A 23,669-nucleotide genomic window follows, 5' to 3' on the forward strand; every position below is an offset into this window, starting at 1 on the left:
TACGTTACGGAGCCCCGCAAGGGACATGGGAGAGAAAAAAATGAAGGAAAAGTTCATCATCATAGTACGTAGTTTTTGTAAATTAATAATTATATTTTAGGTAAAAAAAACAACAACAACAACAACAACAAATTAATAACATTAACTTTTAAAATGATACATATTAATTCTGTGTCCTTTATTATGTGTTTCAGTACTGACTTAATGATCTAACTTTACTAATGGAATACAAGCTTTTAAGCAGAGATATTTAAAATGATAATAATAATAATAATAATACAAAACTGAGAAAAAATTGTGGTATTTATTCTCCAGTTGTGCCGAATATACAGTGAAATATTCATTACAAACACATTAGTCAACATCAGCCGCTGCCAGCAGTTAATGTTTTCCTATTTGCTGATATTCGGATATCAACCTATAGGAGCATCATTGCTACTTTTAAATTTCATTCCCTGTCATTCCACTTATTTAGATGACTTCTATGATCCTGGTTTTCAATTCATGTTGAATTTAAATTTAATACAGGCCACTCCAGGTGGGGTGAAGTTCATCAGGGGAGAAAATTATATTGAATAAGGATGATTTTTGTAGTTAAAATAAATAAAAAAGAGTTTCGTGATGCTGCCAAAGTTTTCACAGGGTGACAGGCAGTGCAGTGAAAATGTATTTGCTCCCTTCCTAATTTCTTTTTGCATATGGGCATAAATGTTGTGGATCATCCAATAAATTTTGATATTAAATAATAAATAAGTACCCAAATTAATTCAAAATGCAGTTTGGAAATTAAGATTTGATTTAATGGCATAAAAAGTCTACTTGGCCCTCTGCGAAAAAGTAATTGCTCCTTTCAAAAAGCAGCACATCATCCCACCATCTAAAGAAACCTATGAACGTGTGAGAAGCAGTCAGTGACATCTATCAGTCTGGAACCGGTTAAGAGCCATTTTAAAGCTTTGGGACTGCAGTGAACCACGTTGAGAGACATTATCCATAAATGGAGAAAACAGCACAACTAGCACCACTGACGAACAGTGGGCTGTGAGGTCAGTTCCTTTATTATTAATATGCAAATTGTCATGACCATTGATCAGCAACCACTGTTTAATGGTCTGACCATTGATCAATGGCTGTGACCTGCAGTCAGCTGAGACTGCAGAAGTCACTCGGATGAGTGATGAAACGTTTCTCCCATTGAAAACGCTACATTCAGATGAACAGAATCAACCTTTTGGGGTTTACCTACCTGGATGACTGAGCATGCATCAAGACACAAATACATGACTAATTTTTTTTGAAATGCGAAGGATACATTTTGAAAGAGTAACATTTAAAAACAGCTAAAACCATTAAAAATCTGCTCATTTTTCTCATTTAATGACCATCAGATGATGAATAACATGAAACATGGCAAGAAAAACATATATAATTTCACCATTTTTTTTTCCACTCTCACTTTAGTCTGCTGTCATTACAAGGATGTCACCATCTGCAGCTCACAAGACAGACAGGCTTTACATGGACAGTGTTAATTAAGAAAAAACAGCATTCAAACATATCTACAGTTCCCTTCTGTTTAACAATCCTGCCATCAGCACATCAAGAACTCCAAGCTTATTGTAAAGACATCCAGTGGGCCAGGCTGGACCTTTAGAAGGGCCGGATCTATCCCCTTGTTTGACACCCCACATTTAAACTGTACAAATATAAACTCCAGCAATTTTTGACTTCCTACTGAAGCAAACAAGCATACGTCGTCACGTCGTCACGCAATAAAAAAATCCTCGTGAAGATTTAGTTCTCAGTTATATTTAAACCGAAAGTGTTGGGGGTTCTAAAGGTTGAGTTGCGTGTTTTTCTGCGCGTGGCCATCATAACTGATCACGGAAAGAAGAAAGAGAGGGGGTGGCGGATAATAAACCGGCGATTTAAGAGAAAGAAAATGTCGTTATTTGTTGAAATTAGACTTTAAAGTCAAGCACCTGCCGGACCAAAAAAGGTAAAATAAAAATAATATTAACAAAAATAAATAATAACAAAATAAATGCGAATAAATTATACATAAATTAAATATTTTAAATGAAATTTACCCATGATAAAATCACACATTTATGAAAGAAAGAAAATAAAAAGTGTAGGTATTTGTAGCTGAAACAAAAGCAGACTCTTGATTCCTTCACACTTAATTTTATCACATCATTAAATATTCACGCGTTTTCTTGTAATATTCTTGCACCTTGCTTAAACAATCAGTCATCTTAAAAGTCATCTTAAAAATCACCTGACGCTTAAAAAAGACAAATAAAATACTGCCACGCGTTTATTTTGAAGGGCACTGAGCACGCGCACGAATCAGCTGATCGCTCGCGAGTGAGCTTTTGATGTTTGCGTCGGCGACGTCTCTCATTTCAAAACGAAAGGGTTCGAGATCGTTTTGACAACCGCAATAAGAACAGAAGAAGGAGAAGAAGAGTCTGGTCGCTGCAGGTAAGGAATTAACCCGATCAAAGACCTCCCACAGCTGAGGGTCGCGTGAATGATGGTGTTACCTCACGGCTTTTGGGTGATGCAAACACGGACCAATTCTGGCTAATCTTCTTCGTGTGCGATTTTTAAACACTCTTTGTGACTTATTTTGATATATAAGTCTCTAAAAGTGCGAGCTTTTCTCTAACATTCGCTTCTTTGGCGTTTATTTCCACGAAAGAGGTTATGCAGAGGTTATGCTAATGTGCCAGTTTATTAGGAACATCAACAATCCTGCAGCTGTTTTTAAGAGGGGCGCTGTTCAGCTCAGGAAGGATCTAGCCCGGTTTGGTGTGCAAAAACATACAGATATTTAAAGTGTTATTAGATTTATCGGTCTTGTTGTGATATTTTGATACCATGGTAGCATTTACAGGATATTGTTTTGTAGTGATATTATACAGAAAAGAGTTACTCAATAAGGCCCATTTACTAGTTGTTTTTCTCTTTCTCTCTGACCCATGTATTGATGTGTAAGAATCACAGGCTGGTACCCCAAGGTCGAAAATACCACAGAGACGAGACCACTTCCTTACTCCCATCCTCCCTTCCTTATCTTTTAGAAAAGAGCTTGTTAAAAAGCCAGGTGGTTTGTTTCAGAATTCACTAATGAAAGAACTCTGTATTCTATGTCTAGGAGTGTATTTTGCTGGGATGATCATAAATTGAAGCTGAACTATACAAAGGATACTTCTCTGCTCACAAGGCAGGAAGACGTTTCCTTATTTGGTCTGTACCGGTTTGAACTGAGAACTTGCTGACACACGAACCTTTTTTTCCTCTATATAAGCTGTTTTGTACTGAATAAACCTTTGAGTTGGTTTGGGAAGGCAACCTGAAGCAGTCTGTTTCCTTGTTCTCCCAAGCTACTCCCGGCGCTGTAACTAACCCGCTGAACGGCATACCTGAGTGTTACTTTGAATAATTAGGAATCTTATAAGGAAAGGACAAAACTCTGCTTATCGGTGCTCACGCCTTGGAGGGAAACCGGGACGGAGATTTTCTCTTCAGGTCTTTTACTTTCATTATGTATCACGTGGTGTGCTTAAATCTGATGTGTACTTTTATTTATTTATTTATCTTTAATCCCTACAGCTGAAAGTCGTCAGGAAGTCCAACAAATCGGAAGTTCGCAGACCAAAGACAGGCTGACATGGCCCCAACACTGGTTAGTAAAAGAATGTGATGGCATTTATAGCCTCAGAGCTGTTTATTACATCAAGCTGATTTCTATTTAAAGCGAGTCAGCGTGATCGGGTCAAATGTGCTGCAATTATTGAGAAACACACTCTTTTGGAAATTCAAACATTTTTCCCCTCTCTTCTAATCCAAGTATGACGAAAAGCCAGAGCCTGGGGATTTAATCGAGATCTTTCGTGGCTCTTACCAGCACTGGGTTGTGTACATTGGCGATGGCTTCGTTGTTCACTTGGCACCACCCTGTGAGTCCCTCCACACACATATACACACACACTGTCTGGACTCCTTCCCCCAAACCCCATCACTGAAAACAAAAGGCAGCTTATCTGAGAGGCCACATGCAGATTCTGTGATGTGGGTTTTCAGGACAGAACAGAATGTAAATTATTTGTTGGGGTACAGCCAACTCAAAACACAAACTCTTGCAATATTCAGCATGTAAACTGAGTGGGTTTTGTCCCCAGCTGAGGTCCCGGATGCCGGCTCCAGCAGCGTGATGTCTGTCATAACTGAGAAGGCATTGGTGAAGAAAGATGGGCTGTGGGACGTGGTGGGAACTGACGAGTGGAAAATCAGCAACACTCTGGACAAGAAGTACGAGCCGCACTCGCCTGGTGACATTGTGAGGGAGGCCCGCAGGCTGGTGGGCCAGGTGCTGCCGTACTGCGTCGTCAGGAGAAACTGCGAGCATTTTGTCAATGAGCTGCGCTACGGCAAGGCGGAGTCCCGGCAGGTAGGCCCAACCACGTCAATCCTTTGTGTCACTATAAAAACACGAAGTGAGACAAAGCACTGACACACAGGCGGTGGCGGAGGCTGGGCGGTGTAAGTTTCAAACAATAGAAATCTTCAGTGAAGAAGGAAAAAATAGCAGAAAAAGCCAGAACAAATTTACAGAAGAAATAGTTCATTTCTTAACCATGGAGAACCCATGGGGTCAGAGCCAACCCCACTGGTTTACTAGGGAACCCATGGGGTCAAATTTGACCCCATGGGTTCTCCAGGGTTAAAACAAACATGGGGATTAAAGATTCATTCATAGCTATAACTTTGAATCCTTTCATTCTTCTGTGACACCAGCTGGGAAATTATCTCTCATACCAAACATTGCTTGCTCCACCCCTCCTGTTTGCTCTGGAGGTTTGCCATCTTCTAAATGATGAATGGCTCAATCAGTTGCAATTAGCTGTAATTAAATATCAGTTAATTTATTTGTCTGTTAGGGATTCAAAGCAGGGTACAAGAGGCTTTCCAGCTTCATACAACACCGAAACATCAAAATGTCACCACATATTTAACAAGGTAAAGGATTATGTAAGAAACTAAAGAGTGAGGTAACAGTGGGAAGGGCTTTTAAAGGGCGGAATGATATCAGTGGAGTCAACGTGCTGCATACAGTGATAAGAGGAAACTTTTGGGGCCTGGGACATGGCAGGGCAGGTCTGTGTACGCTGATTTTACAACCTTTAGTTAATATTTAAATCTAAGCATCAGTGAGTAAACGTGTAAATTGTGAAATTGTATCTGATCCTGGAAACTAAACAGACAAAGCCTTCAAAGATTAGTTGAATTTGCTTAAAGTGCATTGAAGTCCACCCATTACCTTTTCTGAACAAGGCTCTGAGTCAAAATGAAACTTAACAGGCAGTGAAAGTGAAACTCTAAACTGCTCCCAGTGCAGGTGAAGCTCAGTAGGAGCGTCAGCTGCTCTTACTGAATCAAGTTCTGCATCCACTTGATTTCTCCTATTCCAAACTTTGTACATTAAGTATAAACACTGATGTGTTGTTTCAGGAATGCTTCTTTCAGACACTAAGAACAAATAAATGTCATGATCTTCTAATTAGAAGATGTTTTCACTGAAACCCAATCCGCCCAAAATCTTTTAAAAGTTCAAATCGTTATTTTTTTTTTTTTAAAGTTGGGCAGTGTTGGGGATTTAAATTTTTTTTGCTACTTTATAAATTTCAACAAAAAAAATAAATCACGTTAGCTGCAATGATGTATGTTTTCCTTGCAGGTGCGTAAGGCAGGAGAGGTCGCCATGTATGCAGGCTTGGCTGCGGCTGCGGGTGTGGGTGTTTTAGCGCTGGCACGATGGTTGGGAGGAAGCAAAAACGAAAACAAGGAAACGCAGTGATGAACCTTCGTCCTCTTTTGTTTTGGGTCTGGATTAGCAGATCACCAGCAAAGCCTAACTGGCGCCTGCCATAATCAGTCGCAGATAAATAACACTGCCAAACTTGCATGCAGTTATGTGTGATTTAGCAGGAAATTGGGATCGGCTTCACCCCTATCTGTCCTTCATGTTGCTTTTTGTTTTGTTTTTTGGGGGGGGAAATGATGTAAGGCTGGCTAGTTTGTATTTTTGGGGTTGTTTAAAATTTGTACATACAGCACAAGTTTGACAGTTTTTCCTCAGAAGATGAAATATGTGGTTTTCATATCAATGAAATGACTCATGAGGGATGACGGTTGGAGGGTATTTATGATTATATAATATATGATAACTTTATAAACTCACAAATGCTTTTAAAGTAAATGGGTATAATCAAACATCGGGAGAGAAAATAGGAAGTGCTATAAGTGAATACTCAATATTAAGCTAATGAGTCTCTATGCTAGGTTATGTAGGATTTCTTAAAAAAAAGAGCAAAAAACCTTACATGATCAACATGTTTCTACAGTTCACAGATATATCGTGTTACACTGTTCCTCTGATGTTTCACTGTTTGAACAAGTTTTAAATAAATGAATTGTTTGACTCAATGATAGCCTGGAATGTGTGTGTGATATAGCATTCTTGTCATTGGACCCTTAAATACAGCCTATTACATTAAAGTCTTTGCAAAGGCACCCTGCACCATTCTTGCACTTCCAATTCTGTTCATCCCTGAAACCAAATGAAGCTTTCACAAAGGAAAAGTCTATGATCTATGTCTAGGATAAACATCACTGCACAGCATTTGTAATTCCCACATCTGTACTAGTTCTTGACTGACTAACATCTTACCTTTCAGGGACACTTACAAGCTCTGCAAATTTTGAATATAGTGGAAAAGACCACGAAGAAAATGAAGCAGAGGTATTTTCTGAGAAAGAGACACTTTTTTTTGTGCTATTTTTCAGTTTTGCACAGAGAGGAAAATATGGTGGGGAGTGACGTGTGTGTGTGTGTGTGTGTGTGTGTGTGTGTGTTATTGTTGATTGTGACTCAAAAAAGCTTTGCCATCTATGGATAAACCAGTGAGAGCAGCAGCTCTACATAAAGACTTTAAGAATACACAAACTTTCTCATAAACCTGCAGCATTTCCTAAGCAAAAGAAGTGGAGATACAATATATTGGGCCTGTACACAGTAACTGAACCTGTCAGCATCGTCCACGTGCCCCACTATCTCACAGAAGTGCAGCTTTTGCCCCACATTTAAACTTGTTGGCATCTGGCCTCCCTATTTTGATCTAACAGATGTCTCTCACAATTATTTAGGTCTTGCTCTGCAGTCTAGTTTAACTAAAAATTTACCTGTGACAGGGATGTCACTCCACATGAAATCTGTAACAGACTCCCACCTGGCCCCATCAGAATCAGCTGATTTTTAAACTATAGCACTTTCCCCCCAGCACTTGTGAACAGGGCTAGATGCAGTTTAACCTCTATTAAAAATAGTGATATGACCCTTCAAAGTTTTCATCAAAATCCATCTTTTTATCTTTTATCACATAAATTTTCAGAAAACAAATAAAACATGCAGGGTAACAGTGCTTGCTTCTGCTACTCTATGTCACAGTTACTAAACTACTGAAACTGATATACATCATATTTATATGCAACACCATCCCCACCAGTGACAACATAGTCCAGCAATCAGTGTTTTCACATCATGCAGTAGTGTTAAACATCTATCTAGTCGTTCTTTTAATACACACGATCCCTCTATCTTACCGTGGGAGGCCTTTAATGATTAGCGATCGAGTTACTGCCAAGAGAAAAAAAAAACTGTTCTGAAGATGTTGGCTTTAGGTTTTGAAGCTTGTTTATAACAAATGTCACACAGCTATCTCCTACAGCTGTGAATTTACTGGGGGTTAGAAAACCATTGGAAATAACACATTAAATTATTAAATTCTGTGCTAAAGTCTTTATACATCAAGGGCAGGAAAGTAAAATTTTGCATGGCTCATTAAACATACTGAAGTTATTGTATGCTTAAAAAAAATAAAAATAAAAAAAATCAGGTGATTCTGTGGGAGTCAGGTGGTAACCTTTCTCAGGTTTCACTCATTTCATATGAAATGACCCTTTTATACGAGCTAACAAAGAAAGCAGCAGGTGTTATCAGAACTCAGATTACAGATACAAACATACTCACTAACCTTCAAACACAGGAAGACAAGCATAGAAGAAGAAACTTTATTTAATACGTCAGAATAGCTCACATGCTACATGATTTGTTTTCTTAGTAAAACATCCGGATTTCTTTCGACTAATGCAGCGTAGTCCTCTTCATAACTGGACCCGAACAACCAAAACCCAGATTTTAGATCCAGTGGTGATGGGTTCGGATTGTGTCAACTGGCTCATCCATAAAACGTCTAGCTCGAAAGACCAAACCTAGAAATACCATATCTGACCCAGACAGGCCACACAGGGTCACGCTGTACGCTTTAATGCGTTCCAGGTCCGCTTCTCAAGTGTCAGTTTAAATGTGGAGTTATTGATCCCGTCAATTAATTAAAGGCACAAATAATAAAATCAAAAGTATAAAAAGGTTCTCCTTCACCTATACCAAACCATATATTGCCTAAAATGACTTGGTGGTAAACAAGTGATTCCAAAAGGTGATCATAAGCACTATAGACGATTTCACATAGCCTCCACCACAAGGCTACAAACTCACCTGATTTTGCCCTAAAACCACCGGATTTGCATCTTTCTATGTCCCAGCTCCTCCAAAGTGCATGTTTATCATTTAAAGATCTCTAAGCAGTCACCTGTGTTACCTGTCGGGTCACTTCTGTAAAATACAGTGTTGCATGTGCAAAGTAAATTCAGCACGTTTTTAAATTTCTTGCCATGAAGCCTTTTGTTAGGCCACACAATACACAGTGCATGCATGAACTTATTCTTAGTCTGTAACTGAATTAAAACATTCGAAACCACAGTGTGTGTGTGTGTGTGTGTGTGTGTGTGTGTTCACGTACTGAAAAACATTCAGCACAACAATACATGTGTGAAGAAAAATTCTATTACGTATATATATATATATATTTGTGGGTTTTTTTCTTCTAAAAAAGTCATTTTTTTAAGACAGGATGCACCAGTTATGTACATATAGTTTACAAGAGCAACTGTGGGAGTCATGAATAAAAAATAATGAGGGGGACATCGTCTGAAACCTGCTCAGGCCTCTGCTGCAGGGGGTGCTGCTCTCCAGATTTCCTCTCCGTCTCCATCTTTTATCTGTGTCAGTTTTTTTTTTTTTTTTAGAGGAACAAAGACAGAAAATCCCCAAACTAAAAGTCGTCCAGAGGAAAGGTTCTCCTCTGCCTTCTCCATTTTAGTGACTGTCAGTTTTCTTTAATGCTGCCACTTCTTTCTGGTCCTTAACTTGTGGAATGTGGAACCTAGATCTGCTGCTTTGTGCCACTCTGTTAGGTCCTCATCAGTCCAGCTTGCGCGCGCCCAGTTTGAGAGGACCTTTAGCAGCTTTTCGTTCCGCCCGTTTCGCCTCCAGTTCCTTCCTCCTCTCCTCGCGTTTCTTTTTGGACAGCTCTGCCTTGCTGAGACCTAAGTGAAAATAAAACCAGAATGTCAATGACATCGTAGCTCAGGAGGCACATGATCGATCACAATTCACATGCTACTGCCTGTAAAACAAAAAAATGTGACCTTGGCTCTGAGAGCAGTTTGACTAAAGACCTATCAGCTGATCATTGTGAGCAAATTTCACTAAAATCAGACTAATGATCTAGGAGGTGTCATTCTTATGAATTGTGAACAGACATATGATGGATTTTTCACTGGTCCTTTACTGAATAAGCTAAAAATAAAGGGGCAGCTCTGTGATTTATTACTGCAGGTCTATATTTTTAGAAGCCTCACAGGAAACGCTAAAAATGCCCGACTGAAAGGAGGTACGAACTGAGTGGAGTCTCTACAATCAGGCCAATCCAGGTTCTCATTTCTGATTAAGGTAACCTCGTTGTTGGACTTACCCTGGCTTCCATCTACCGACTCCCAGCTCTCCTCAGCTCCCCAGTCTCCTGTTGGCTCTGCGCCCCAGCCATCTCCAGACTATCGTTGAGAAAACAACACAAACATAATTCTCTGTTATTCAAACCTAATCAAGCCAATGTACAATTACTGAAGAAAAAAAAATCTAATTTAATTCTTTAAAAATAAATAAATAATATAATATTTAGTGATCTTGATCTCAATCGATAGATAGATCTGTTAATGCCCTTTTCTTAAACAACAGCGATTTTATTTTGAAGGTAAAAAAGAAGAAGAAAAAAGCCCACCGTGATGCTGAGGGCTGATCATGTGACTGCAGCTTTATGGTGTGCTCTGTTAAAATGCCATTTCAATGAAATCGGATAAAGTTTGGTGTTCCCTCTAATACACATGTAAGACTTTCAAGCCATAATCAAAAGTGCATTTAACACTCCGTTGTTTTTTTCTCTCAAATCTGAAAACCAACTTCTGTATTTTTGGCTCACTGCGCTCTCACCGTGGCAGCAGACATGCTGGCTGTGTTTCTCTGGGACACGCTGGCGAACAGATCATTTTGACTGGCGCCCTTTGTCGTGCTGTCCCAGTTGTACTCGCTGGCTAACCGCACACCTTCGGGCAGGGGCAGCGTTTTATTGGCCGAGCTTGTGTCGGTCTCCTCCTCCCCCCAGTCGTTCCCCCAGCCTTCCTCGCCTGCAGAGCTCTGACCCTGACCTTCTTTCTCGTTGGACCAGCTGTCATCGGCGTCCCAGCCTGAGCTCCAGTCGGAGCTCTGTTTTTTCACCACCATGGAGGTGGATGAGCGGCTCGCCTGCGTCACAGCGAAGAAAACTGAAATGAGTCCAGCTGCAGCTGATTTTTCCACATCTACATACACCCCCCAGATGTGACCAATTATTTTTTTGTTTTTACAGTGGAGAATTTTTTTTTAAACATTTGTTTTCAATAACATATACAAGTATATATTACAGGTAAATGGGAACCTTTCAAGTCAGCACACTATACTAGGAGGATTAATAGTTTAATATGACTCACAGTAATCTAACAATATCAGCAGTGCTCACAGCATTAGAGGAAGTAGAATGAGCACAAAAGGAATGACTGTCAAATAACTGCATTGCTTAGCATCTTCCGTCTGACCTTCTTTTTGGATGAACTCATTCCTGACCAGTCGGTGTTCCAGTCATCGGGCTCAGTCTGAGCTTTCTCTGGCTCCTTTGAGGAAACGTGCAGTCAATTTATGTGATTTCAAATTATAATTATGTGAGACCATAATCTTCCATTTATGCACAATACATATCCTAACTATTTTCTCCCTACCTCCAAACTTCCCCAGTCCTCCTCCTCATCCCAGCGGTCTCCTACAGGCTCATCATTGTTGTCTCTTACTTCAAGAGTCTGTGATTGGTTGGCACGACTAGAGGCACCGTGGTGAGTCAGGGAGGCTTGTTGATTTTTGTCTTGAGAACCTGAGATTGAAAGAAACGTTTTAATGTGAGACACTGATTCAAGGCACTGATTTGTGTGGGAACACTTAATAAATTAAAGAATAGTAACTGGGATACAGAGGCCGTTATTCTGCTGCTACACACAGGTTTTAAACTGCTAAGCGGGGATCTGCTATAGCTTTTCATATTTATAACCATAAGTATACATGTTCATAGCCTGCATATAGCTTGTACACTCACTACAGTTATAGCCTGTACATACTTATAGCTATAGTAAATTGATAACATAGTACCGTGTACATTGTAACACATTTATAATAGATCTATATTCTGTAATATATCTATATTTTTGCTAAAGCACTTCTGGATGGACGCAAACCTTGTACTTGTGCAATGAATTCTATTCTATTCTGTGAGATCCACTGACTTGCCTGAAGTTACAGATCTATCAAAGCACAATGCAGGGACTCCAGCAACACCTAAAGGGAAGAGGAACAACTTTATTGACTGACCAAGGCATTTTGGCTTGTGGCCTCATCAGGGTCATCTGAAGGTCACAAGCTGAAACGCGTTGGTCAGTCAATAAAGTCTTAGATCTGTATTGACAGATGAAGGCTTTGTGTTGTAAAAGGAAGCTGACACCTCCCAGCACCAGCAGTCCCACTATTATAGACACATACACTTATTCCAGTGTTGAGATTCTTTAGATGATTCTATTTAGATTAAATATGCATGTTAGTGTATGTAAATCTTTTTTTTTTTTTTTTTTTTTTTTTTAAAAAGGCAGGGTGCTGTGGTTCCACCTCACCTGTTGCGGCTGTTCCATCACTGGCACTAGGGGGAGTAGTGGGGCTGGTGGCATTAGCGGCAGGTCCGCCTCCCTCAGTGCCTGTACCCCCCTCCGTCCCTGGAGCATTGCGGATCAGCTTAGAAGTGAGCGAGCTCATGCCTGTCACAGCCCAGCCAGCCCAACTGGACGAGGCACCTGCAGGCTGAGCAGACGATGCTACGTCCTTTTCTGCAGGATACACAAAACAGAGTTGTTACGTTTAAGTTTTCATATAAAATGTGTCTATTAATTTGATTAAAGCCATCTGAGATAGTTACAGGATTATTTGTTTCTTTTTCTCAAACTCTATTCATGGTAAAGAAACAACTACACAGCATGGAGTTTCTAGTTTGAGGGAAGATTTCCAGTGCAGTTTATAGTTACATACCGATCTCAGCTAGCTTGCTGGGGTCTTCTGACACAGTCTCTAGTTTGGAAAGGAAACTCTTTATGGCTTTGAATGCCTGACACGGAGAAAGAGACAGGCAAAATTAGAGGTTCAGAACAAGCACCAAGACATGTAGACATCCCAGTTTCAGCAAATAGTCCCTTCTTGCACTAGTCGTTTGACAAATGTGACTGAATTAACAAAATCTAAAACCGTAAAACCATATTTGTATTTTAGCTTTGTGCACAATATTGTTTCAACTAATGTTATTTTTTTCTAAAGTCTATTTTTAATTTAATGTCATTTAACTGAAATGTTCTTGCACATTTTATTTTTAGTTAAATGCTGCAAGATTGATAACTCCACCACCACTGCTGGTACACAGCATCAACCGCTGGTTTGCATGCAAGTCTTCAAAACAGCTGTAAGATCGAGGATCAAAAAGACTACAAATAAATTTAAAACATTCTTGGCATAGTTACAGGTAAAACTAAGGAACACTACAAACCAACGCAAGAGTACAAGCTGTGAGAAACCATGAAACCACATATCTCCAGCAGTCGAATACCTGACTCGCTGAGTTTTTATAGTCATTATCTAGACTTTTGTTTCTGTAATTTCAGGTCATCACATTTTTTATCTTGTAAGCACAAAAGAGCACCTTTTTAAATTCATTTGTTTTATTTTGTCTTATTTTGAATTCCTGCTTGATTCTTGCTTTTTTGTTGCTATGATTAGCCATTTGTGAAAAGCCTCCGTGTGCAACTGATGTTTGTTAAAAAGAAATTGTTAAAATAATACATTTCAGTTCATTCTGGTTTTTTGTATTCAAAGTATAGAAAAAAAAAATACTGAATGGTTGATTTGAATGAGTATACCAGTGCAATTGTAGGCAACATATGGCCAAAAACAACATTTGTTTTTGAAGGTTATTTGAACATACTGCAATCATATATATACACATCTATCTATAGCTCTATCTATATATTGTGATATTCGATTTTCCTCACATCACCCAGCCCTACCTGATCCCTGACGCTCTTATCGGGGTCAACAGTAACAGCACACAGGGTGGGCAGGATACGGGCAGCAATCTCCGTTACACTGTAGTAGTTGTGTGTAGCCGCAAAGCCCAGCACGCCAGCAGAGCGCGACGCAGGGAACGGGTCCTTTGTGGCTCGAGAGAAGGCAGAAATCAGAACGCGCTGTCGAGTCTGTGAACAGCGAGACAATTAAATTCTTTACTGAGCACTGATCTCAGTCTTTCTGTTTTTTTGTTTGTTTGTTTTTTAAGTTTTACACAGTGATGCAGGTCTGCCTTACCCCAGCGTTGAGGTAGGAGGCGATTTTTCCCAGGCAGACGGTGGTGTTGCATCGGATTGGGCCTTGTTCGTCTCTAGCCTGGAGCCGGGCAAAGTGACGCATCAGTTCCTGGTTCAGGTTGGTCTCATTTAGCTTCGGAGCCAGCAGCAGCATAGACTGGGGGGGAGGGGGAAGAGAGCATATTTAGGATGCTATCTGTCATGTACTATATGTATGAGATAACGCCTGTTATATTGTGCTTGTGTTTAATTGTGAAAACTACCTTCACAGTCTGTTCCCTGATAGCAGGGTTTGTGTCTGTGAAGCCGTGAACAACATGAGGGAAAATCTGGGAATTCACTGCAGCCTCATTCAAATACTGAATGAACTGCTCCATCTGAGAAAGACAGAGACAGAGTTAGGGTGAGTAAAAGATAAATGGTTTTATTCTTTAATACTAGAGATGGCACGATACCACTTTTTTATGTCCGATACCGATATCATAAATTTGGATATCTGCCGATACCGATATGAATCCGATATAGTGTCTTTTAAATCAACAAAACTGTTTTTTTAAATATCTTGCTGCATTTTGTATAAGTTCATACTCAAGTTTAAAACAACAACTACACTAAAGCTATTCTGTTATACCTGTATGCAAAAAAAAAAAAGTTTCATAGTTCAGCAATACTGATCAATCTAATAAACTTAAACCTACACCATCCTCCCTATTCTGGTATTTTAAAGAGTACTTAGCATAAATATTAAGCAACCTAACTAATAGGGTTCCAACTCCCAGCAACAAAAATAAATAAATAAAAAAATAGGGAACCACCCCTCACGCTCCACCTCATGATGCTTAATCGACGTAATCAACCTTAATTTGATGCAGTGTGAAAAAAAATGCACAGAAATCAATTCTTTTTCAAGAAATATTAAATAGATTCAACATCTTTCTTCAACAAAATTGCAGACTGCACAGATGGTACCTTCCCAAAGGAAAAAGTACTATAGCTTACTAGGGTATATATATTAGACTTAATAGTTACTATATACAGTAATGGACTTCTATTCATTTTACATCAAATTAAAACTTTGGGTGTCAGATAATTATTTATTAAAAGCTCGACATTTTAAATGAGAATAAGAAAGAAAAGTATGTCTTTGTGCCCCCTTTTCCCTGTTAACGCCCTATCGGCCCCCCTGGCTAAACTTTGCTAGATCCGCGCCTGCACAGTTACGTCAGCTACGTAGAAAAAGATCCTCGAGTAGAAAGTAATATTAAATACATTCTAACAACAGCTTATCAAGCTTAAACGTGCTGCTGTTGTTCAGCTGCTGGTTTCCTCTTTCTGGTGCAAAGTGGGCCAAAAACAAACACGAGAGATGGACTCGCGACAGAAAAGCCGATCAGCTGATCGTTAAGCAGTTTCATGATTGAAGTAGCAGCAAGAAGAGGCAGTCGCTTGTTAAGCTTAACGCAGGAATGCTTTACAAACATTCAGAGATGGACTTACACACTTGCTTTACTTCTCTCGGGATAACTTTGTCAGAGATGAAATGCCGGGTTGCTAGCGAAGCTCCAAATGCTATCCAGACCACCGACAGGTCCCGCATGCCACAGCCGCTCTATCACGTGATGCATACTGCTCCGACGTGCTAACGTTCTGAGGTGAGTTACGGCGTGTTGCAAGTTTTGTGAGGTGCTTTCGTGATATTTAATGGATCGGATTACACTTTTTATTTTTCTCCGATATCCGATCCAGTAATTTAGGTCAGTATCGGACCGATACCGATACGTAATATCGGATCGGTCCATCTCTATTTAATACAGAGATAAAAACAGCTGGACAGGCATGTGATTAAACAACTGTTTGTTATGTTTTACTGTTCTTTTAACCAATGTTTCTCTTTCCATGCTAGAAATAACATACCATAAAATTAAATATGAACTCTATATTAAAAACGTAAAATAAATAAGAACACCATCTCGGCAATATTCACCCTAATCACTGAAAAATCTCTGAAACTAGTCAATATTTAAAAAGAACAAAACTGTTTTGTGCAGAACTTGTTTTTAAAATCTTACACATAATTACCTCTGCAAGGAAACCAAAAGAATATTCCACACCTGCTGCAGAAGTCGTATCCTCATAGCTCGGTCTGTGGAGGAGAACATTTTCACAATGACAGGGATGATTTTCTGCTGGTACTCTTCTGCTGACAGAAATTTTCCCACCTAGAAAAACAGAGGAAGAGAGAGAGATGGAAGAAAAAGAAGTGCACAGATATAGCTACAATCATGTCATTTTTCAACTTGTCTCGAGAATGATTTTACTGATGATTATTGTCTGCTTCACTGTCTGTTTCTAATTAGGGTCTAAAGTCGCCTCGGGAGTTGGGATTTACCTTAAAGAGTGGTGTGAGGACGACAGCGCCTGCATTGCCAAACTCAAAAGCGGTGAGCAGCTGAGGCAGGACTTTGTGCTTACAGAAGTCTTCAGGGAAAGAATCGAGATTGTCACTCAGATCCTGGAAGAACTGCTGCTTCTCGGCTGGCTCCTTGATCTAGAAAGGATCGTTTTAAAGAGATCATCTAATTTCTGCAATAGATGATTGGACTAAAGCGAGGCATGGTGTCCAGATTAAACTTGTTTAGCCAAATGCCATCAATCTGTTTGGGATTTTGATTAATATCAACCTCTGTTTTAATACTTCATGCTGTGACTTGACTAGAATGTTTTTATTGTAGTTGTAACACAAACAAAAGTCTGTGTAAGACCTGAATCTCTTCCAGGAAAAGGTTGCTCTCCACAAAGCTGCTACTCAGGAATCCCCCTGGGGCTCTACAGTTCTGGAGAAACCGGGCAGGGTTTGGCCGAGTCCGGGGGTTGGCTCCAACCAGCTCACAGTAATGGGGAACCAGAACCTTGGGGATCTGTGGGAACAGAAAGAAAGAAAAAAAAACAAAACAATAAACTTGACTTATACCTTTTTTTTTTTTCTCATATGACAAAAAAAAAATAAAAAAAATAAAAAAATATATCTTCAGCTGTCAGTGAGCCTATGAAGCAACAGCACTAAGACTAAAGCTCGCAACGAGAGATCACATTTCCTTCATAAGAGCTTCTCCTCGCAGGCCCCTTCATATTTTAAAGACCTCATTAACACACTATTCTGACAGAGCACTCAAAGCACACAGGATGCAGAGCCTTCAGCTATCAGGCCACTCTCTCATAGAACATGCTCTCTACTTTAGGATTGGGCTTAAAACATAAATTCTTGAAAAATCTTAAAATTAGGGTTGGATCAGGTGACCCGGAACTATCGCTTATTTATGCCGCTATAGGCTCAGACTGTTAGAGAGCTTCCCATGATGCACTGAGCACTTCTCCACTCCAGTCATGTTTGCAAGCCATTAACTTTTGTTTCCTCTTTCCTGTGGTTTATCTTTCGTCCTGTTTTCACAGTTTTTTCTCCCTGGTGGCACCAAACGCGGGTTCATATTAGACCATCAGATTCTTGGGTTTCTCTCCAGTTGATCTTAACCATGACATATGTATTATTTAAGGGCCCTGCTATCCCACTATATGTTCAGTCTATTGTTGCTGATTCTTTACATAAGCAGAATCATGTAATTTCATTTAAACAACAACCATCATAATCTAAATATTCCTAAAAGCTGCATTTTTCTTAAATAAGAGCATGCACTCCAAGGAGCAAGGACAATATTTAATCATAAGGTGTTTGGATAAACAGCAATTGAAGACACAAACCTTTCCCAGGGAACGGAGGGAAGAAGTACGTGGCAGCGGCCCGTTGAACACCTCCCAAATCAGGCAACCTAGTCGCCACACCTCTCCTGCCCTGTAACAAAAATACACACAGGTCAGTGCAAAAGGGTGCAGCCAAAGCGCATCAGGTAGTTTTTCTCTAAATGTCACACTCACCATTTCTCTCCACTGCTGTTAGACATCTCTGGTGGGTCATATTTCTCCATGTCTGGGTAAACTGCCTTTGGTGCAGGGAGCGAGACCCCACTTGGGTCTCCCTGCTCAGGGGCCACATGGTCGAGGGCTCCTAGCTTCCACTCTCCAGCTCGATCCACAAAAACAGCCCATATGCCCAGGTTGTTATGGAGCAGATGGCAGTCATTGATGAGAAAACTCAGAGCTTTCTGTAAGCAAACAGAGGAAGAGACGGTGAGAGACGACTAATAGAGGACAGATGCCACAAACAGCTCAACTCTCCTGTCCTTACCACTATCTGATGGAGTCCCCATGAGATCTCCAGTTCCCCAACACCACCCTTCTCTGCCCGTGCCTTCAGATGGGCTGCCAGGGGTGTAACCTGCTCAGTAACCAGGTAGAGGCTCTTCTCTGTCTGTAACAACCACACCAAGCTCATCAATCAACTAAGAAAGGAAAAAAAATAAAAGCAAAACTATACTTCAAAACTATTCTATGTCACTGCATTAAACAGTAACTTGACATAGGAAAACAGCTTCTCCACAACAGTTTTTGCATTTATCTATCATATGCACAGCACATTTATACATCACAGCATTTTCCCATCAGATCTCTATTAAAAACATGCTATAAATTAATACTAAATTTACTGAATATTGGAGAGTTCAGATCACAGATATTTTAGAAGAAAAAGCGATTACCATTGCTTTGCTGGATATTTGATTATGCACCAGTTCTTCAACATGCTCTATTTTTATCTACATTGTGTACTTTCATTGCCAGGTGTCTTTGTGAAAGATGTTTTCTCTCAAGAGACTCCTTGCAGGGCTTGCAAAATCGCTAGCCCGACATCCCAGGGCTAGCGATTTTTCTAGTCGGGCTACCAAAATCTATCTCAGCCCTGCCCGTCGGGCTATCATAGGAAAATATATGTCAGTGCTTTTGCATTCTTTTGAAAATGTAGCATCAATGAGCCACTGTCAATATGTGACATATTGAAATCGCGTTAGAATTTGCTCTTGTTTTTTGCTTTCACTTTGCAATCACGCGAACGGTGTGTAGAGAGCGGCAGCACTGATTGGTGAGTGACGATTAATTGCGCACCAATTCCTCTGGCATCGTCTTATCACTCATTAGCTTACTATTCAGACATGACAAGTGAAATCTCCCGCAGCAAGCTTAAACATGTGAGAGGTTGATCGCGCAGAGAATCGCTGACCGTTATGCAGGTGTGTGTGTAAAAGCAGCAGGATTTAAGCCGGTATTTTAGTTCTGCTCAGCCAAATAAGACAGGTCAGGGTGAAGAAGGGGCAGCCAAAGAAAAGCCGATCACAAAATGGAAAAGTTATGAAAAATCAGACTATGAAGCAAAAAAAAAAAAAAAAAAAAAAAAAGTGCAGCTTTTTTGGTTTCATGGACAAAAGAATTTCTGTGGCTGGAATATGACGAGCTAAATAACATGATGTTCTGCCAGGTGTGTTGTGAGTTTCATTCAATTTCTGAGTCAACAAGCGCCTTTGTTACTGGGACCAGTGATTTTAAGAAAGACCCCATTAGAACCTATGAGAAATGCAAGAAATGCATTATTGCTCAGTCTGCAGTATCTTTCCCAGAACAAACAGCAATTGCAAAAAAACATACTAAAAATAAACCAAGCACAAGAAGAAGTCCTGAAAAAGCTGTTTAAAACAGCGTACTATGTTGCAAAGAGTGAACTACCATTGGCAAAATTTAGCAGTCTTTGCAAACTTCAAATAGCAAATGTCCTAGAATCTTGGTTCCACTTGCCTCTTACCTGTGACTCCAGTGGAAATTTCAGATTCAGGATCTGACACAGACTGATTCATGTCCTACACAGTTCTTACAAGTTCATAGAAATTTCTGTTCAATGAGAACCAAGTATTTGAGTTGATGATTGTAATTTTTATACAGTTGTTGTGATTTGTATTTTAACAATTTTTTGATTAATTTTTGTTTCCGTTACAATATTATACATTAAAGTATAATATTGTAACGGAAACAAAACATAAAAAAAAAAAATTGCTTTTTTTTTTTTAATTCGGGCTACTTAAATTTATTTTGGGCTACCAAAAACTGAAGAGTGCCGAAGGGCTACCAGGGATTTAGAAATTTTGCGAGCCCTGCCCTGGTTAAATAAATGATTAGCTAATGCTGTATGGTTTGCTGGTCATATTCCTTGGATAGATTCTCCAGATGAAAGGGTAAAATCATATCCTTAGTTGAGCTAATAGTGAATAGTGTGTCAATTACACTCTCATTAAAAACCAAAGAGAAAGCTGTGTAATTGTCTGCTACTTCACTCACTATAACTACTATAAAACTACTATAAACCCACAGGAACCTATTCCCACTCACCTCTGTCTTAATGTTTAATATGCAGAGAAGAGCAGATGACAGAAATGAGACACAACTAATTATATGACAATTACAGCAAAACATGGAATCTCAGCTCTAAATATCAAGAAAAGTGTGTTTAAAGCAAAGTGGTTTCTGTTAAATTTAAGTCACAATAAAATACATACCTCCAACCCATCAACATAGGCCAGGATGTTAGGGTGACGCAGGGTCTTCATACGCTTGAAGGCAGCCTTGGCGAGCTGGGTCTGCTGCTCTGTGCCCTGAGCCACCTCGTATACAAACACAGACACTGGCTCTCCAGTGGTCTGAGGAGAAAGATTGGAGTAAGAGCAGCCAGTTATAATTACTCCATTGCTCTTAATTAAGCCAATATTTTGTGGTTGTAGTCCAAGTCTAAAATTTTACTCCAACTTGAGTATGCATGTTACTAACAGACATTACTACTTGCATGCCATTTAATTTTGTGTCTCTCCAGTATTTTCTGTTTTGCCCTGTTCTCTCTATACTCTACTTTATCCATTCTCTTCTCTTTTTCTTCAACTTTAACTGATCATGGCAGATTGCTGCCCCACCCTTAGCCTGGTTCTGCCGGACATTTCTTACTTCACACTACAGCCAAGTACAGCACACAGGGGATCATCTGACTGCTGGGTTTTTTCTCTAATATCATAGGGTCTTTACCTTACAGTGTAAAGCCCTTGAGGCCACTGTTGTTGTCATTTGGTGCTATACAAATAAAACTAAATTAATCTGAAGTGAAGCTATCCTCTTCAAACAGACTACTCCCATTTTCCTTCCATTGTAATATTTCACTGGTGTTATAAATTTACAGGTAATATTATCATAGCTATATTTAAGCAATTATAATAGGAAAAAAATCTACATTCACCCTACAATCAAAATTCCAGAAATTAGGGTAAATTATGTACTAGCTTGACTTACACCAACACTCCCATTTCATCGGACTGATGTGAACAGTATCGTGGCCTTACATCCGTGCTGTATTAAATATAGATATAAATGTAGCCATCGTGCAGAAAATATTACCAGTAAGAAGTAACTGTCAATACTGTATACAGAATTTTGAAAAGACATTTAATGTGACTGAGGATGACGAAAGTAGGAAGTTTGGGCTCGGCTGCCCGCGGTGAAGATGATGACACTGAGATTATAGCTTTCCGCTTCTCGGTGATAATAATGAAGCAGTGGGTTGTATGCAGTGCTGTCTGCAGTTAAGACGGAATCTTTCATTCCTGAAATAAAGCATTAACTTTAAAACAGCTCAAATAAGAGCCGTTACTCGGCTAAAACGGGTGACGTGGCGAGAAATACGTGTCTGCCTCTGGGGGTAAACAAAAACCCTGAGCTAGGCTAGTCAGCGACAATTATCAGACAGACAGACCAAGCAAAAGAAAAAAAAAAGACTACCAAGACTGACTGACTGACTGACTGACTGACTGAACGAATGAATGAAAAACACCCGAAAAACGCTAACAGAGCTGACATTTAATCTGAAGGCTAAATCAAGCTCTAAAGCTGACTTGTCAGCTTATTGGCAGGCCCCACAACCGATCGAGCTAACGCTGACTGCTAGTGCATCAGCAGCAGCGGGATGCCGCTTTTACCTTTCGCTTTCCCCGGTGTAGAGTCCATATTCCGGACTTTTCCTGGCTGTCTGGAAGAAGTTCATACGCAAAGTCTTTCACGGGATCCCTAGCGAAAAAGGACCACATCTCCCCTTAGCTCCGCACTTCATCAAACACACAGCGACAGGTGAACTACACAGTGCTAGCTAGCGACTGGCACGGATGTTAAATGCCTCCGCAGAAACGACTTTTCGGCCTATTAGTTCCACAAGAAGTTAAGCTTACTCAGGTTTTTGAGAAAAAATATATATATATAAAAGACTTAATTTATTATATATAAATTCCCCTCACTCGTTCTCTCACCAAATTAAAGCCTCAAACTGAACTTTGGGTAGTAATAAAATAATGTCGATTAAAAAAACGTCACCTGTCCAAAAAACGGTTGCAATATGTGTAGCAAAATATAAATTCCGATGAATACTTCTCTATTACAGATTAAAACGTGCTTCACAAAGGCAATCAAACTAATTAAATCCTTAAAAAATATGAAGGGCAATAAAGTTAATTTTTCCATAAAAATATGTGTTCTTAGACATGCCTTAAAGGAAGTTATTGACCATGCCAAGCTGATTTCCTTGGTCAGAATCAGAGCCATCTACTGCTAAGTCAGTTGGACTTTTAAGATCTTATAAGTATGAAAAAAAATCTAAAGTCAAAGCTGACATCCTTACTCAGCATATGTCTCTGATATATTTTTATAAGATAATTTGTGTTGTTTTTTATTAGATGCAATGTAAATGTGAAGAGAGCAAGTAAACGTAGTGAACCTTTTTCAGCTCAGACAGGACTAGGACCATAAACTTCATCTGTTAAAAACAGAACAAATAGATCAAATACATTATTAATGTGCAAAAAGTCTTGGGCCACTCTTCGTTTCCTTATATTTCTCTCCAAACAAGGTACAGTATGCTGCCTCCACCGTGTTTTACAGATGGCTGTAGACCCTCACTGTGCTCACTGTTGATGAGACTTCATCAAACGGTGAATGAATCATCTGAAGGGTCTGATGATCTCTAGAGTCCAATTTTAGGACTTTGCTGGATTTTTTTTTTCCTATTTCTTAAGAATTTGACTTTAGTCTTCATCTAATGTGGATAGTTTCTATGCTTGAGATTACTTCTTTTGTCCTCCACTTGTCCATTTTACAAAAATATTTTAAAGATACACACAATTCACACCATTGTGAGTTGTTTTTCTTAAACTACATTTTATGTATACGAACCAATTCACAAAAACAGTCACTTCAATACACGTTATATTGTAATGTAGAGACTCTACAATATATATAAACTTCAGATGTCCCGCTACGAACAATGGTGGGAAGGAAAAACACCTTTTTAACAGGAAGGGTAAACTGATGCAACCTAAAATAATACCTTGTTAATGCAAAAATAATATTTTCTATCTCTCAAACTGTTACTTTTGGTAGATTCAATGAAAGAAACATTGAATCTACTGGTTTTGTCACAGGCCACAAGTAATACAATACCCAAGAATACAATATGAACTTCTTTGTTTGCGCATTGTATGAAACATTCCCACATATCCAACTAATTAAATAAACTGTTTAAGGTTTGACATCGCTTTCCTTTATTGCCATTTGCCTGATGAGGTTGTGACACTTCCCACAACAAAACATATAGCTGAAGTCTACAAATAAGTTTTCCTTATTCATGTTCTTTTAAGCTTGATCAGACATCCTGCTCTTCAGTGTCATTAAAAAAAACAAAACACCACAACCCCCCCCTC

General features: G+C 39.4%; 2 protein-coding genes across 3 annotated transcripts; one reads left to right on the top strand and one right to left on the bottom strand.

Annotated features, from left to right (window-relative positions):
• The first annotated feature begins 2,347 nt into the window (after positions 1–2,347).
• On the top strand, positions 2,348–6,495 carry LOC146717812 (phospholipase A and acyltransferase 3-like). Of its 2 annotated transcripts, XM_085431346.1 has the most exons (6): positions 2,348–2,487; positions 3,393–3,537; positions 3,622–3,694; positions 3,860–3,968; positions 4,191–4,459; positions 5,747–6,495. In XM_085431346.1, the coding sequence occupies exons 3-6, from the start codon at positions 3,680–3,682 to the stop codon at positions 5,864–5,866; spliced, it is 513 nt and encodes a 170-aa protein (XP_085287472.1). In that variant the 5' UTR covers positions 2,348–2,487; positions 3,393–3,537; positions 3,622–3,679; the 3' UTR covers positions 5,867–6,495. The 2 variants fall into 2 exon arrangements, with proteins under 2 accessions (XP_085287472.1, XP_085287464.1); XM_085431338.1 differs by lacking the exon at positions 3,393–3,537.
• A 1,630-nt stretch (positions 6,496–8,125) lies between these two features.
• Positions 8,126–22,139, bottom strand: scyl1 (SCY1-like, kinase-like 1). Its single transcript, XM_085431358.1, has 18 exons — positions 21,900–22,139; positions 20,439–20,579; positions 18,188–18,310; positions 17,878–18,104; positions 17,704–17,794; positions 16,710–16,865; positions 16,337–16,495; positions 16,059–16,166; positions 14,211–14,324; positions 13,949–14,104; positions 13,651–13,839; positions 12,626–12,701; positions 12,217–12,426; positions 11,281–11,429; positions 11,101–11,175; positions 10,460–10,771; positions 9,945–10,023; positions 8,126–9,516 (listed from the first exon to the last, which is right to left on the bottom strand). The coding sequence occupies exons 1-18, from the start codon at positions 22,005–22,007 to the stop codon at positions 9,392–9,394; spliced, it is 2,598 nt and encodes an 865-aa protein (XP_085287484.1). The 5' UTR covers positions 22,008–22,139; the 3' UTR covers positions 8,126–9,391.
• Between the last annotated feature and the right edge of the window lie 1,530 nt (positions 22,140–23,669).

Source organism: Copadichromis virginalis, linkage group LG2 (assembly GCF_057382275.1).
Source record: "Copadichromis virginalis isolate Kocher_CV1m ecotype Utaka linkage group LG2, C_Virginalis_male_GT1.1, whole genome shotgun sequence".
Classification (NCBI taxonomy): Eukaryota; Metazoa; Chordata; class Actinopteri; order Cichliformes; family Cichlidae; genus Copadichromis; species Copadichromis virginalis.

What these genes read in the sequence shown, in the direction of transcription:
- LOC146717812 (XM_085431346.1), top strand. An exon ending in TGTTCACTTGGCACCACCCT is followed by an intron (nt 3,969 to 4,190) that starts GTGAGTCCCTCC and finishes TTTTGTCCCCAG; the next exon opens with CTGAGGTCCCGGATGCCGGC. An exon ending in GCAAGGCGGAGTCCCGGCAG is followed by an intron (nt 4,460 to 5,746) that starts GTAGGCCCAACC and finishes TTTTCCTTGCAG; the next exon opens with GTGCGTAAGGCAGGAGAGGT.
- scyl1 (XM_085431358.1), bottom strand. Translation starts at nt 22,007, where the DNA reads ATGTGGTCCTTTTTCGCTAGGGATCCCGTGAAAGACTTTGCGTATGAA. An exon ending in AACAGCAGTGGAGAGAAATG is followed by an intron (nt 17,795 to 17,877) that starts GTGAGTGTGACA and finishes TTTTTGTTACAG; the next exon opens with GGCAGGAGAGGTGTGGCGAC. An exon ending in CCTCCTACCTCAACGCTGGG is followed by an intron (nt 13,840 to 13,948) that starts GTAAGGCAGACC and finishes CGCTGTTCACAG; the next exon opens with ACTCGACAGCGCGTTCTGAT.